At 44.1% G+C, this 14,645-nt stretch overlaps 1 protein-coding gene across 1 annotated transcript in view; it reads right to left on the bottom strand.

Annotated features, from left to right (window-relative positions):
- Nucleotides 1-14,645, bottom strand: part of STAT1 (signal transducer and activator of transcription 1) — a 145,730-nt gene that overhangs the window by 108,637 nt on the left and 22,448 nt on the right. Inside the window, exons 2-4 of the mRNA XM_053698593.1 lie at nucleotides 10,459-10,587; nucleotides 9,745-9,889; nucleotides 9,108-9,206 (exon numbers count right to left, since the gene is read on the bottom strand). Coding sequence (XP_053554568.1) covers nucleotides 9,108-9,206; nucleotides 9,745-9,889; nucleotides 10,459-10,586 — 372 coding nt within the window. The 5' untranslated portion in view covers nucleotide 10,587. The remainder of the gene's footprint in view (nucleotides 1-9,107; nucleotides 9,207-9,744; nucleotides 9,890-10,458; nucleotides 10,588-14,645) is intronic.

The following is a 14,645-nucleotide window of genomic DNA, read 5'->3' as shown; positions in this document are numbered from 1 at the left end:
TAATCCTTTAATACATGTTCATACTGTTTTACTGTTATTACTGTGTGTGTTGTAGTTATTTATTATGTTCCTGTCTGGGAAACCCATTCTTGCCCTGGATGCCCAGTCAGGTGGAGGCACTGCCACAGTCATGTACCCCAACTCCCAGGTAGCGGAGACTCAGGATCAGCCTGCAGAGCACATGGAGGTAGCTGGGGTAAAGACCCACAGGGGTAATTGTGGGCCTAGGCCAAACCCCGTTACATTTGGAGGCACTGCTGAGATAAATTGGGGTACACCCAGTAAGGATCCGTTAATTCCCCGGCCCACACTCCCATTTGTAACAGATTGGGCCCAGCAACAGAAGGTACCATTGCATCATGCAGTGATGATATGCCAGGTACCTCCCTATAGTGAGATAAAACATGTCACCAAGTGCGTAGAGATTATACTGGGAATAGAGATGGTTACCATCAGAGACATCCTGCATGATTCATACGGTCAAACTTACATGTTAGTATATTCCCATGCAGATTTGAGAGGCCGTCATAGGCCTACATGTCTATACCTTCTTGAAACAGCTCCTGAAGGATGTCGCTTAGTGTACGCTCTCCCTGATAAGGAGGAAGGGGTTACACTGCAGCAACCCTCCACTATAGGCCAAAGAGACTTTAATGTATCAAGTTATTCCCAGATTCTGTCCCCTTTGTCAGAGAAACCCCCCAGGAGATTACCGGTTACCCCTGTAGAGACTGGGGCCATTCCCAAACGAAATGTCTACTTTTCCAGTGTGCAAGGGACAACTGCCCCTAAGACCCCAGATCTAGTGGTTCCCTCATCTCCAACATCCCCAAAACCAGGCGATTCCCTATTGAGAACCACAAGTTCAGGAGAGAGTAACATATCTGAAATACTGCAAAAACTCTCAGAAGCCATAGTAACAGCTACCCATACCCACAGTTACCGTAAGCTGAAAGTGTTTTCTGGGAATCAACCTGTTCCTGCCGGGGAGGAGCCCTTTAAGGCATGGAAGGATAATGCTGTACAATTATTGGAAGAATGGTCTTGTACGGATAACATTAAAAAACAACGGATAATGGAGAGTCTTCGTTTCCCAGCTACAAATATGATAAGGCTGTTTAGGGGAGTGAATGAACAAGCTACCGCACAAGATTACCTGAAAGTTTTGCAGGATGCGTATGGAAAATCTGAGGACTCTGATGATCTATTAATCAAGTTCCTAGCCACTAAACAGAAGGAACATGAGAAAGCTTCAGACTATATCAATCGATTACAATTGTCACTGGGAAAACTGTTTCATAATGGAGCAGTCACTGCATCTGAGTTGGATGCTCGACTATCCAAACAAATTCAGAAGGGAGGCCTTAGCAATGATCCAGTCATGATCATGTTAAGAGTTAAGTTGGATGATCAAGTCTTGTCCTATTCCACACTGATCCGAAAAGCAAAAATACTGGAGAACCAAATGTCCCCATCTCCTCCACAAAAAGGAAATTCTTCTAAAGCTGCAGATAAAGAGGATATGGAACTGTTCGTCCTTAAAAAAAAGGTAGCTGAATTAGAATTATTGTCTAAGTCATCGCCAAGAAGAACAGATTATTCTCCTACCAGGAGGCAGCACCGCAGGGAGACCACAGGAAGGTTATTCCCAGAGGAACAGACCCCCCGAGGGAACTGTTTTAAGTGTGGAAAATCAGGGCATTTCAAGCGGGAGTGTCCCACTAATTCATCAGATACAGAAGTGGATGTGCTAGCTATTGAGCTGGAGGAGGCTCAAGCTACCAGTCCTTTCAGGAAAAGAGGAAAAAGAACCACACCCATATTATCTGTGGGGGCCAAGATCGGGCCCAAATCTCTGATACAGTTACAAATAGAAGATATTCATGCCTCGGCCTTGTTAGATACTGGATCCCAGGTCACCATCATTAATAGAGACTTCTATGACCATCATCTAAAACATATTCCCCTGGAGCCAGCAGGAGAGTTGCAGTTGTGGGGAGTGGGATCTCAGGCCCAGCCTGTAGAGGGATGTATAAGAGTGACAATAACAATCCCACAGTTAAACACAGGAATGATCTGCCCTATGGAATTGGAAGCTCTTGTATGCTCCATGAAGAAAACAATGTGCGCCCCAATAATTTTGGGTACCAACGCAAGAATGGTGCAGGACATGTTCAGGGCCTACCTAACTGAAGTGGGAGATGTATCTCTAACCAGACTGATGGAAGTCAGCCCTGTTCTAGGGAAAGAATGCCATCGACTAGCCCTACAAGCTAGACCAGGATCATGCCACTACTCGGGGAAAGAACCTTTATTTGTAAGGCCTGGAGAGACTAAGACTCTACGAGCCATAGCATCTATGCACCATGAAATATCAGGAGGAACCAGGCAATACCTCATTGAGTCCTTGCCTGAGGAGGATGCAAAAAAAGGGTGGACTCTCATACCTGAGGTGAAAGACTGGCGGAATCATTGGTGTAAAGATTTTCCCATAATGATAAGAAACTTAACACCCACAGAGATCAGAATTGATCGTCACCAGAAGATTGGTGTGATTCACTTGTTGGACCAAGTCTCTTCAGTAATGTCTGTAAAGGCAGAACAGGGAGGTGATCATGAAGGACCTATAGTTTTTGAACTGGAAGATTCTCCTCTACCACCAAAGTGGAGAGATAGCCTCCGATCCAAATTAGCTACTCGAGAGAAAGTTTTCTCCAGGAAAGAAATGGATGTGGGATGTGCAAAGAGTGCCACACATGCTATCAGACTTTCTGACCCAGCTCCTTTCAGAGAAAGATCAAGGAGAATACCCCCTCGAGATGTGGAAGATGTCCGGGATATACTCAAACAGATGGAAGAATCTGGCATTATTAAAGAGTCCAGAAGTCCATATGCCTCACCCATAGTGGTAGTTAGGAAAAAGAATGGCACAGTCCGGCTTTGCATAGACTATCGGACTTTAAACAAAAGGACTGTGCCAGATCAATATACTCTGCCACGGATAGAAGATCTGCTAGATGCCCTTTCTGGAAGCCAGTGGTTCAGCGTCCTGGACTTGAGGTCTGGGTATTATCAGGTACCCATGAAGAAGGAGGATCAGGAAAAGACAGCTTTCATCTGTCCCTTGGGATTCTACGAATTTACCAGGATGCCCCAAGGGGTCACTGGAGCTCCCGCCACCTTTCAAAGGCTGATGGAGAAGACTGTGGGGGATATGAATCCCAAAGAGTGCCTAGTCTATCTTGATGACCTCATAGTGTTTGGAAGGACACCAGAAGAGCACGAACAGCGATTGCTGAAGGTGTTGGATCGACTCCAAGCAGAGGGTCTGAAATTATCAATAGACAAATGTCGATTTGCCCAGAACTCTGTTACATATGTAGGTCACATTGTTTCCGCACAAGGTGTGACAACTGACCCGACCAAAATTGAAGCGGTGATGAACTGGCCCAGGCCAGATAACATCAGTGAGCTGCGCTCATTTCTTGGATTCTGCGGTTACTACCGGAGGTTTGTGAAAGACTATTCAAAGATTGCTCGAGAGCTACACAACCTGTTAAAGACTACCTCAGCTATAGAGGGTGTTAAGGCGCCAAGTCCTAAAGACTCCTTCGGAAAGAAATGGACCTCAGGATGCGAAGAAGCCTTCTTAATCTTGAAGAAAAGACTCACAGAAGCTCCTGTATTGGCATATTCAGATCCTGAGAAACCATATGTGCTCCATGTTGATGCCAGTATGGAAGGCCTAGGGGCCGTATTGCATCAGAGCTACCCAGAAGGGTTAAGACCAGTGGCCTACATAAGTAGAAGTCTAACTGGTGCAGAGAAAAACTATCCGGTCCATAAGCTAGAATTCTTGGCGCTCAAGTGGGCAATTGTGGACAAGTTACATGACTATTTATATGGAGCAACATTCGAGGTAAGGACGGATAACAATCCGCTTACTTATATTCAAACAACAGCAAAGCTGGATGCCACAGGGCATAGGTGGCTGGCAGCATTGTCAAACTATAGTTTCAGCCTTAAATACAAGCCAGGCCCTAAGAATGTCAGTGCGGATGCTCTGTCCCGCAGACCTGGACTTCCTCCTCATGAAGAAAAGGAGGAATGGGAAGAAATCCCTGTGCCTGGGGTAGGAGCCCTGTGCCAAACATATGTAGTGGCTGAGAGGCAGGATGAGTTCTCTGAACTCAGAGGAATAGACTCCATATGTCACTCCCCAGAAGCCGTACCAGAGGTATTCTGTGCTCCAGCAATGCTCCAACAGTGGTCTCACATAACCAATGAAGACAAGAAGAAAGCCCAGTCACAGGACTGGTATATAGGTACAGTCCTCAAGGCAATGAGAGCCAAGAACCCTAAATTACTGAGCTCCCTTCCCATTGGACAAAGAGATTTGTACCGGAGAGAATGGAGTAAACTACATCTAGAAGATGGAATCCTTTATAGAGTTATAAAATACCATGACCACCCTGGTCGAGAGCAGCTAGTGTTACCTCATAGATATCGGGGAATGGTCCTGAGAGCTCTCCATGATCAACATGGGCATCTTGGGGTAGACAAGACCTATGGCCTGGTACAAGACCGGTTCTATTGGCCTCGCATGAGAGAACATGTTGAACATTATGTGAAGACCTGCAGAAGATGTATTCAGAGAAAGACTCTGCCTGTGAGAGCTGCCCCTATGGGCCACCTGAGAAGTACAGGACCCCTGGATCTTGTGTGCATGGACTATCTATGTATTGAGAATGATACTACCGGAATTGGGAATGTTCTGGTAGTAACAGACCATTTCACCAGATACGCTCAGGCTTTTCCCACTAAAGACCAGAAGGCTGTGACCGTAGCCAAGGTCCTCTGGCAGAAATATTTTATGCACTACGGTCTGCCCAATCGAATACATTCTGATCAAGGTAGAGACTTTGAGAGTAAGCTGATCAAAGAACTGCTGGATATGTTGCAGGTTCACAAGTCCAGAACAACACCCTACCACCCTGAGGGTGATGCCCAGCCTGAGCGTTTTAATAGGACACTCCTAGACATGCTCGGGACTCTGAAACAAGTAGAGAAGCGGTCCTGGAGTAAGCATGTAGAAGCCATGGTCCACGCATATAATTGCACAAGGCATGAGTCTACAGGATTCTCACCCTATTTCCTAATGTTTGGAAGGGAAGCCAGACTACCGATAGATGTCCGGTTGGGGGTGTCCCCAGATGATACAAAGTCAGACTCTCACTTCCAGTATGTGAGGACCCTCAGACAAAACCTTCACAGTGCCTACGAGTTGGCCACTCAAGCTGCGGCAAAAATGGAGGAACGCAACAAAAGAAGATACAATACCAAAGTGAAGCATCAGGAAGTCCAAGCGGGAGATAAGGTTCTCCTCCGGAATCTAGGGGTACCTGGGAAACACAAATTAGCAGACAGATGGAAGGATACCCTATTTGAAGTTGTGTCTAAGCTAAAGGGGCTGCCAGTGTATAATATAAAAGGCCCAGAAGGCCGGATCAAAGCTTGGCATAGGAACCATCTACTACCAATAGCCTATATCGATGAAGAGGAAGGGAGTAGTAGTGAATGGGAGAAAAGCACAACGGAGAGTCCTGAAAATGAGGCAGTAGAGACCCCAGAAGCTCTTAGTGCTGATGATCAATGGTGGTCTCCTCCTGCTGAGGAAACACAGCACTTTCCTTCCTCTCCTCCCTTAGCCTCCTCTACATTGAATCCCAACAGCCCCAACTTTGTGCCTGGGACCCCAAAAGGAGACTCTTGTATCATGGGAAAGCCAGGGTCTCAAGCATCTGGTGACCTCCCCACCCAAGTGGCCAGAGCTGAAGATTCCCAGGAACATTCTGGACTTCCTCAGAGAGAACAGAGACTGGGTACTAGAATACGACAGCCTCCCAGGGTTCTTACTTACGATCAAGTCGGAGAACCCAGTTATGTACATATGCCCCAGGTACAATCTAAAATGGTTGATTTACTGTATGCGGTTGCAGACATTATGAATGTTGGAACCTCTCTGTACTAGAATAAACTGTAAGATAGTTAACATTTGTTTATAGGACTGTTAGTGCATTTATTATTATTTATATGTTTTGTTTTTTCAATTTACCTCTTGGTGGAACCTTGCCAGTGGAAGGCAAGGATTTTACAAGGGGGAGAATGTAGCCCTTCCTGTTGAACATTTGCACCTGTTTACAGTCTGCAGGAGAAGTTGCCTAGGCAACTATTAGACTGGTTGGTCATGTGATCAAGTGAAACTGAAAGAAGAGTGTAAGACACAGGAGGAAGCAGACATGTCAGAGCAGTGAAGGTGTGTGTGAGGCCTGGCTGTGTGAGAGCTGCAGACTTCATCTTGTAAAGTAACAGCATTCCTCTGCTGATTTAGTGTATGCTGCCAGCTGCAGTCTGTCCCTGTTAGAGAGCTGTGGAGAAGAATGCAGACAAAGTAAATGACTGGCAGACCTTGGAGTTTTCTTTCAGCCTGTGCAGAATCCTGTCAGTGGTAAGAAGTATCCTCTCTCCTTGTCATACTGACAGGGCATTCTGTCCATCACATAAACTTATAAACAGCTCTTCCTGTGGATTGCAGTTTCCTATGAGCTGCAACTGTTTAAATGCATGTGGATTACCTTAAAGGGCCCCAACATTTATGTGCACCAACTGGTACCCATAAGCCATTAGGGTGAAGCCTGAGGGTGGGTTCGCAGGTGGTTTGGGAGGGTGCTGGGCCTGGTTAGAGAGAGTCGGTGTGTTAGTTAGCCACTGTATTTCTTGCCTTATTTTTATTTACCATAATCCTTTAATACATGTTCATACTGTTTTACTGTTATTACTGTGTGTGTTGTAGTTATTTATTATGTTCCTGTCTGGGAAACCCATTCTTGCCCTGGATGCCCAGTCAGGTGGAGGCACTGCCACAGTCATGTACCCCAACTCCCAGGTAGCGGAGACTCAGGATCAGCCTGCAGAGCACATGGAGGTAGCTGGGGTAAAGACCCACAGGGGTAATTGTGGGCCTAGGCCAAACCCCGTTACACAAGCATTCCCTTACATAGGGAGATCTTTTCTGAATAATTGGTTCCAAAATATGCAACTTAAGACATTTCCTATACATCCACCCTAGGAAGACCTATTTCACCAGATTCCTACACCCATTTGAAAGCTTATGCTCTTCTACATCATTGATTAGAGGAACTATTTCTCTTATATACAAGCTATTGATAATTCCTAACAACTCACACCTCCCCTTATACGTTCACTCCTGGAATAAAGACATACTTTATCCTCCAACTAAAGAGGAATGGCAGAAGATCTTTACACGCACAGCTACATTAGCCATATCAACTAGCATCTTAGAAACTAAACAATTATTACTACTTTGATATCTTACCCCTGAACGCCTTAAATGTGTGTACAAAAAAAGCAGATGAGCAGTGTTGGAGAAACTGCGGGGAATGCAGAACTGTATTACATATTTGGTGGTCATGCCCAATTCTTGTTCCCTATTGGGAGCAAGTATCTTGCCACAAAAACTCCTGCCTGCATCACACAATCAGTTTTGACCCTGCCATTATGCTTTGCTCACAAGAAAACCTAACACGGCTCAGGAGCATACATGTGTCTTAAGCACTTTATGACAATTTTTTAAACCATGTGTGTAACGATATTATACATTGTTGTAAGCACTACTGCTGTATAGTACACAAGATGCAAATGCTTCTGAGCATATCTACATATGCTTTTAACAAAAGAACAAAGTGCTCTATCTGAATCAAGAAAGCTTTCATGTCCATTTAATCTAAAATTGCTCAGTGTGCTTAGAGGAATATGGCTACATCTCACTGACGAGGCCCAATGAAGGCCGAAATGATCGTCTGGGGTTGCTGTGTTCCTTGTTCGGAGAAGAATTGCCTGGTATTTCAGCGCTGGACTGACCGTAATAGGCAGGATCAGACTGATATACTACAAGAAAGTTCTACTCTGTGAAAAGTATTGCTTGGCTAAAAGAAGTTGCACCCAGGTGGTAAATCGCCATAGAAATGGCTAACAATGGTATTGAGCTTGTTGTCCGTTCCTGTGAGTGCACTTCTCTCTGTATGTATTTAGTCTCCCTAAGGGAAAAAGTGGCAACCAGATGTGGACTCCTTGCTCAGTGTGCTTAGAGGAATATGGCTACACCTCACTGGCGAGGCCCAATGAAGGCCGAAACGATTGTCTGGGGTTGCTGTGTTCCTTGCTCAGAGTGGAACTGCCTGGTATTTCGGCGCTGGACTGACCGTAATAGGCGGGATCAGACTGATATACTACAGGAAAGTTCTACTCTATGAAAAGCATTACTGGGCTAAAAAGCTGCACCCAGGTGGTAAATCGCCATAGAAAAGGCTAACAATGGTATTGAGCCAGTTGTTCATTCCTGTGAGTGCTCTTCTCTCTGTATGTATTTAGTCTCCCTATGGGAAAAAGGGGCAACCAGACGTGGACTCCTTGCTCAGTGTGCCTAGAGGAATATGGCTACACCTCACTGACGAGGCCCAATGAAGGCCAAAACAATCGTCTGGGGTTGCTGTGGAATTGCCTGGTATTTCGGTGCTGGACTGACCGTAATAGGCGGGATCAGACTGATATACTACAGGAAAGTTCTACTCTGTAGCATTACTGGGCTAAAAAGCTGCGGCCAGGTGGTAAATCGCCATAGAACAGGCTAACAATGGTATTGAGCCAGTAGTTGTTCATTCCTGTGAGTGCACTTCTCTCTGTATGTGTGTGTGTGTATATATATATATATATATATATATATATATATATAAATAATTGTATGTAGTAAATAAAGGCTAGTAATACAGATGTATCCAGATATTAGCTTGAGAATAGTATTTAGATTTTTTAATTATTTTAGTTGTTTAAACATTTAACATAAATGCATTTTCCCCTTATCTATCTCTTCTGCTGAGGACATTTGGGGACAGATATAAAGCAGGCAATCAAAGATTTATTATTTTACAACACATAATTAAAATTTGATATTACAATCTCAAACTGTTTAGTATCTCTTTAAACATCTAAAAAACATAATTTCTTTACAGCAAAAGGAAAAAAATTACCTTATTATAAATATATGCACTTTCCAATATTTTACGTTCTTCTTTTATGCAGTTAGATATAATCATTGCCATTTGTACAGGATCTTCTTGAAAGTGATCCTAGACAAAGATATAAACAAATAAAAACATTTTTCTTTAATATTACATTTGGAATAAGACAACCTGCAGGGATAAGGTTCAATGTATCTTCTCATCTAGTATTAGTAATATTTTTTCACATTATTTCTCATTTTCTCAGGACAATGGCTAAATCTTATACAGTACAATTTCTCAATCATAAGAAAAATTTACTAGCAATATTTTTAGTCGGATTAAACACACCTGAATGTTAACGATTTCACAAGAAACAACTTCAATTATTTTTTACTATACAGACTTTATGAGCTGCGGTTTTTACGACTATAAAAAAAAATTTAAAAAAAGACTCCATAGACTAACTTAGGAAACAAGTGGGCAAAAAAGGGCACTATGGGAATTTTTAAGACATACTAGGGGCGAAAGTAAGTCATGGCCTTCACTTTAGTGGGGAGAAAAAGAGGCTGACTAGTGACCACAAAGAATACGAGCTTTTAGGAAAACAAAATGGTGGAATGTTGTGGCCCTTATTATTAGGTGCATAGGGTGTATAAAGAGTTACCTGCAAGTTGCGTTTGCTTTTTCTAATATTATGTTGCATCAGAAAGTTAGAATCCAAAGCAAATCGACTGTACTGGTCATCCAGCTGAGAGAGTAGGCCGTGGAACAATATGGTTGCATGCGAAATGTTGGATGCAGCCAATTCCCTAAAATTACATTTCTCTACTTGTTATAAAACATCAAATTACACACAATGTAAATCTATAAGAAACTGTAGAAATAATAAGTGTTAACAGGTGTATATGTTTTTATAAAAGGAAGTCCAACATCAGTCCAGGAGGGCTACAGGACCCCTAAGTTATACAATCAGGTGCTCCAGATAATGATATGGATAGAGATGGGGAGCTGCAGGTGTGCGGCACTTGATTAGCTGCCTGGAACTTATCCTTATCTGGAGCAGCAGGGAACATGCAGGGTGTGTATACATAAAATATTTACTAATCAAATGAATGATCTCAATCAAGAATGCAGTTTTTTAAGCTAGAAATAAAATATAAATGTTATAGCAACACAGCGCTGCTTAGTTCAGGTGTGGACCATGCATATCATAATTCAAAAAAGGAGAAATAAATAACATTTTAAGAGCCATGACTCTCTGGCGCCAGATATTTGGTAAATCTTGGAGTAGTTACCTTGTGAAGTTTGAATAGAGGAACCACTAGCCCCGTACATAGCAAGAGAACAGACAAACAACAAAATAAACAGAAGCTCTTACCAGTCTTGTCCTTCCAACCACTGCGCCAGACACTGGCGGATTTCCATGGGAAAGCTATCATCATACAGCTGGTGGACAAGTTCCTGGAATTTGGAGTCGATTTGCTGCAGCTCATGCCACTGAGCCATCCTGAATGATCAAAAAGATCAAGTTAAGGGCTATATTACAAGTGGAGCGCTAACAGGTATATGTGAGCAAAAAAGGGTTTATTGCAGGTTTTTGCACGTATCAGGTGTTTTGCTCATATTACAAATTGAAAGTAAACATGATCACAAGCGCAATTGAAATGAATGTGTGTTGGGTTAGCGCAACCTCAGAACTATGGTTAACTGTTTTGTGAAACAAAAAAAGTGTCATAAAACACATCAAAAACATAATTTATGCTTACCTGATACATTTATTTCTCTTGTAGTGTATCCAGTCCACGGATCATCCATTACTTGTGGGATATTCTCCTTCCCAACAGGAAGTTGCAAGAGGATCACCCACAGCAGAGCTGCTATATAGCTCCTCCCCTCACTGCCATATCCAGTCATTCGACCAAAACAAGACGAGAAAGGAGAAACCATAGGGTGCAGTGGTGACTGTAGTTTAATTAAAATTTAGACCTGCCTTAAAAGGACAGGGCGGGCCGTGGTCTGGATACACTACAAGAGAAATAAATTTATCAGGTAAGCATAAATTATGTTTTCTCTTGTTAAGTGTATCCAGTCCACGGATCATCCATTACTTGTGGGATACCAATACCAAAGCTAAAGTACACGGATGATGGGAGGGACAAGGCAGGAACTTAAACGGAAGGAACCACTGCCTGTAGAACCTTTCTCCCAAAAACAGCCTCCGAAGAAGCAAAAGTGTCAAATTTGTAAAATTTTGAAAAGGTGTGAGGCGAAGACCAAGTCGCAGCCTTGCAAATCTGTTCAACAGAGGCCTCATTTTTAAAGGCCCAGGTGGAAGCCACAGCTCTAGTAGAATGAGCTGTAATCCTTTCAGGGGGCTGCTGTCCAGCAGTCTCATAGGCTAAGCATATTATGCTCCGAAGCCAAAAGGAGAGAGAGGTTGTTGAAGCTTTTTGACCTCTCCTCTGTCCAGAGTAAACGACAAACAGGGCAGATGTTTGACGAAAATCTTTAGTAGCCTGTAAGTACAACTTCAAGGCACGGACTACGTCCAGATTATGCAAAAGACGTTCCTTCTTTGAAGCAGGATTAGGACACATTGATGGAACAACAATCTCTTGATTGATATTCCTGTTAGAAACCACCTTAGGTAAAAACCCAGGTTTGGTACGCAGAACTACCTTGTCTGAATGAAAAATCAGATAAGGAGAATCACAATGTAAGGCAGATAACTCAGAGACTCTTCGAGCCGAGGAAATAGCCATCAAAAACAGAACTTTCCAAGATAAAAGTTTAATATCAATGGAATGAAGGGGTTCATACGGAACTCCCTGAAGAACTTTAAGAACCAAGTTTAAGCTCCACGGGGGAGCAACAGTTTTAAACACAGGCTTAATCCTAACCAAAGCTTGACAAAATGCCTGGACGTCTGGAACTTCTGCCAGACGCTTGTGCAAAAGAATAGACAGAGCAGAGATCTGTCCTTTTAAAGAACTAGCTGATAAGCCTTTGTCCAAACCCTCTTGGAGAAAGGACAATATCCTAGGAATCCTAACCTTACTCCATGAGTAACTCTTGGATTCACACCAATAAAGATATTTACGCCATATCTTATGGTAGATTTTCCTGGTGACAGGCTTCCGAGCCTGTATTAAGGTATCAATGACTGACTCGGAGAAGCCACGCCTTGATAGAATCAAGCGTTCACTCTCCATGCAGTCAGTCTCAGAGAAATTAGATTTGGATGATTGAAAGGACCTTGTATTAGAAGGTCCTGCCTCAGAGGCAAAGTCCATGGTGGAAGAGATGACATGTCCACTAGGTCTGCATACCAGGTCCTGCGTGGCCACGCAGGCGCGATCAGAATCACTGATGCTCTCTCCTGTTTGATTTTGGCAATCAGTCGAGGGAGCAGAGGAAACGGTGGAAACACATAGGGCAGGTTGAAGAACCAAGGAGCTGCTAGAGCATCTATCAGCGTTGCTCCCGGGTCCCTGGACCTGGATCCGTAGCAAGGAAGCTTGGCGTTCTGGCGAGACGCCATGAGATCCAGTTCTGGTTTGCCCCAACGATGGACCAGTTGAGCAAGCACCTCCGGATGGAGTTCCCACTCCCACGGATGAAAAGTCTGACAACTTAGAAAATCCGCCTCCCAGTTCTCTACGCCTGGGATGTGGATCGCTGACAGGTGGCAAGAGTGAGACTCTGCCCAGCGAATTATCTTTGAGACTTCTAACATCGCTAGGGAACTCCTGGTTCCCCCTTGATGGTTGATGTAAGCCACAGTCGTGATGTTGTCCGACTGAAATCTGATGAACCTCAGTGTTGCTAACTGAGGCCAAGCTAGAAGAGCATTGAATATTGCTCTTAACTCCAGAATATTTATTGGGAGGAGTTTCTCCTCCTGAGTCCACGATCCCTGAGCCTTCAGGGAGTTCCAGACTGCGCCCCAACCTAGAAGGCTGGCATCTGTTGTTACAATCGTCCAATCTGGCCTGCGAAAGGTCATACCCTTGGACAGATGGACCCGAGAAAGCCACCAGAGAAGAGAATCTCTGGTCTCTTGATCCAGATTTAGTAGAGGGGACAAATCTGAGTAATCCCCATTCCACTGACTTAGCATGCATAATTGCAGCGGTCTGAGATGCAGGCGCGCAAATGGCACTATGTCCATTGCCGCTACCATTAAGCCGATTACTTCCATGCACTGAGCCACTGACGGGCGTGGAATGGAATGAAGGACACGGCAAGCATTTAGAAGTTTTGATAACCTGGACTCCGTCAGGTAAATTTTCATCTCTACAGAATCTATAAGAGTCCCTAGGAAGGAGACTCTTGTGAGTGGTGATAGAGAACTCTTTTCCACGTTCACTTTCCACCCATGCGACCTCAGAAATTCCAGAACTATCTCTGTATGAGACTTGGCAATTTGAAAGCTTGACGCCTGTATCAGGATGTCGTCTAGATACGGAGCCACCGCTATGCCTCGCGGTCTTAGAACCGCCAGAAGTGAGCCCAGAACCTTTGTAAAAATTCTCGGGGCAGTGGCCAACCCGAAGGGAAGAGCTACAAATTGGTAATGCCTGTCTAGAAAGGCAAACCTTAGGAACCGATGATGATCTTTGTGAATCGGTATGTGAAGGTAGGCATCCTTTAAGTCCACTGTGGTCATGTACTGACCCGCTTGGATCATGGGTAGGATGGTCCGAATAGTTTCCATTTTGAATGATGGAACTCTGAGGAATTTGTTTAAGATCTTTAGATCCAAGATTGGTTTGAAGGTTCCCTCTTTCTTGGGAACCACAAACAGATTTGAATAAAATCCCTGTCCTTGTTCCGTCCGCGGAACTGGATGGATCACTCCCATTACTAGGAGGTCTTGCACACAGCTTAGGAATGCCTCTTTCTTTATCTGGCTTGCTGATAACCTTGAAAGATGAAATCTCCCTTGTGGAGGAGAAGCTTTGAAGTCCAGAAGATATCCCTGAGATATGATCTCCAACGCCCAGGGATCCTGAACATCTCTTGCCCACGCCTGGGCGAAGAGAGAAAGTCTGCCCCCCACTAGATCCGTTTCCGGATAGGGGGCCATTCCTTCATGCTGTCTTGGGGGCAGCAGCAGGCTTTCTGGCCTGCTTGCCCTTGTTCCAGGACTGGTTAGGTTTCCAGGCCTGTCTGGAATGAGCAACAGTTCCCTCTTGTTTTGAAGCGGAGGAAGTTGATGCTGCTCCTGCCTTGAAATTTCGAAAGGCACGAAAATTAGACTGTTTGGCCTTTGATTTGGCCCTGTCCTGGGGAAGGGTATGACCCTTGCCTCCAGTAATGTCAGCAATAATTTCCTTCAAGCCAGGCCCGAATAAGGTCTGCCCCTTGAAAGGAATGTTGAGTAATTTAGACTTTGAAGTCACGTCAGCTGACCAGGATTTAAGCCATAGCGCCCTACGCGCCTGGATGGCGAATCCGGAATTCTTAGCCGTTAGTTTAGTCAAATGAACAATGGCATCAGAAACAAATGAGTTAGCTAGCTTAAGCGTTCTAAGCTTGTCAATAATTTCATTCAATGGAGCT

This window comes from Bombina bombina, chromosome 1 (assembly GCF_027579735.1).
Source record: "Bombina bombina isolate aBomBom1 chromosome 1, aBomBom1.pri, whole genome shotgun sequence".
Lineage (NCBI taxonomy): Eukaryota > Metazoa > Chordata > Amphibia > Anura > Bombinatoridae > Bombina > Bombina bombina.
The sequence above is the reverse complement of the archived record's forward strand: the minus strand, read 5'-3'. Positions and strand labels throughout refer to the sequence as shown.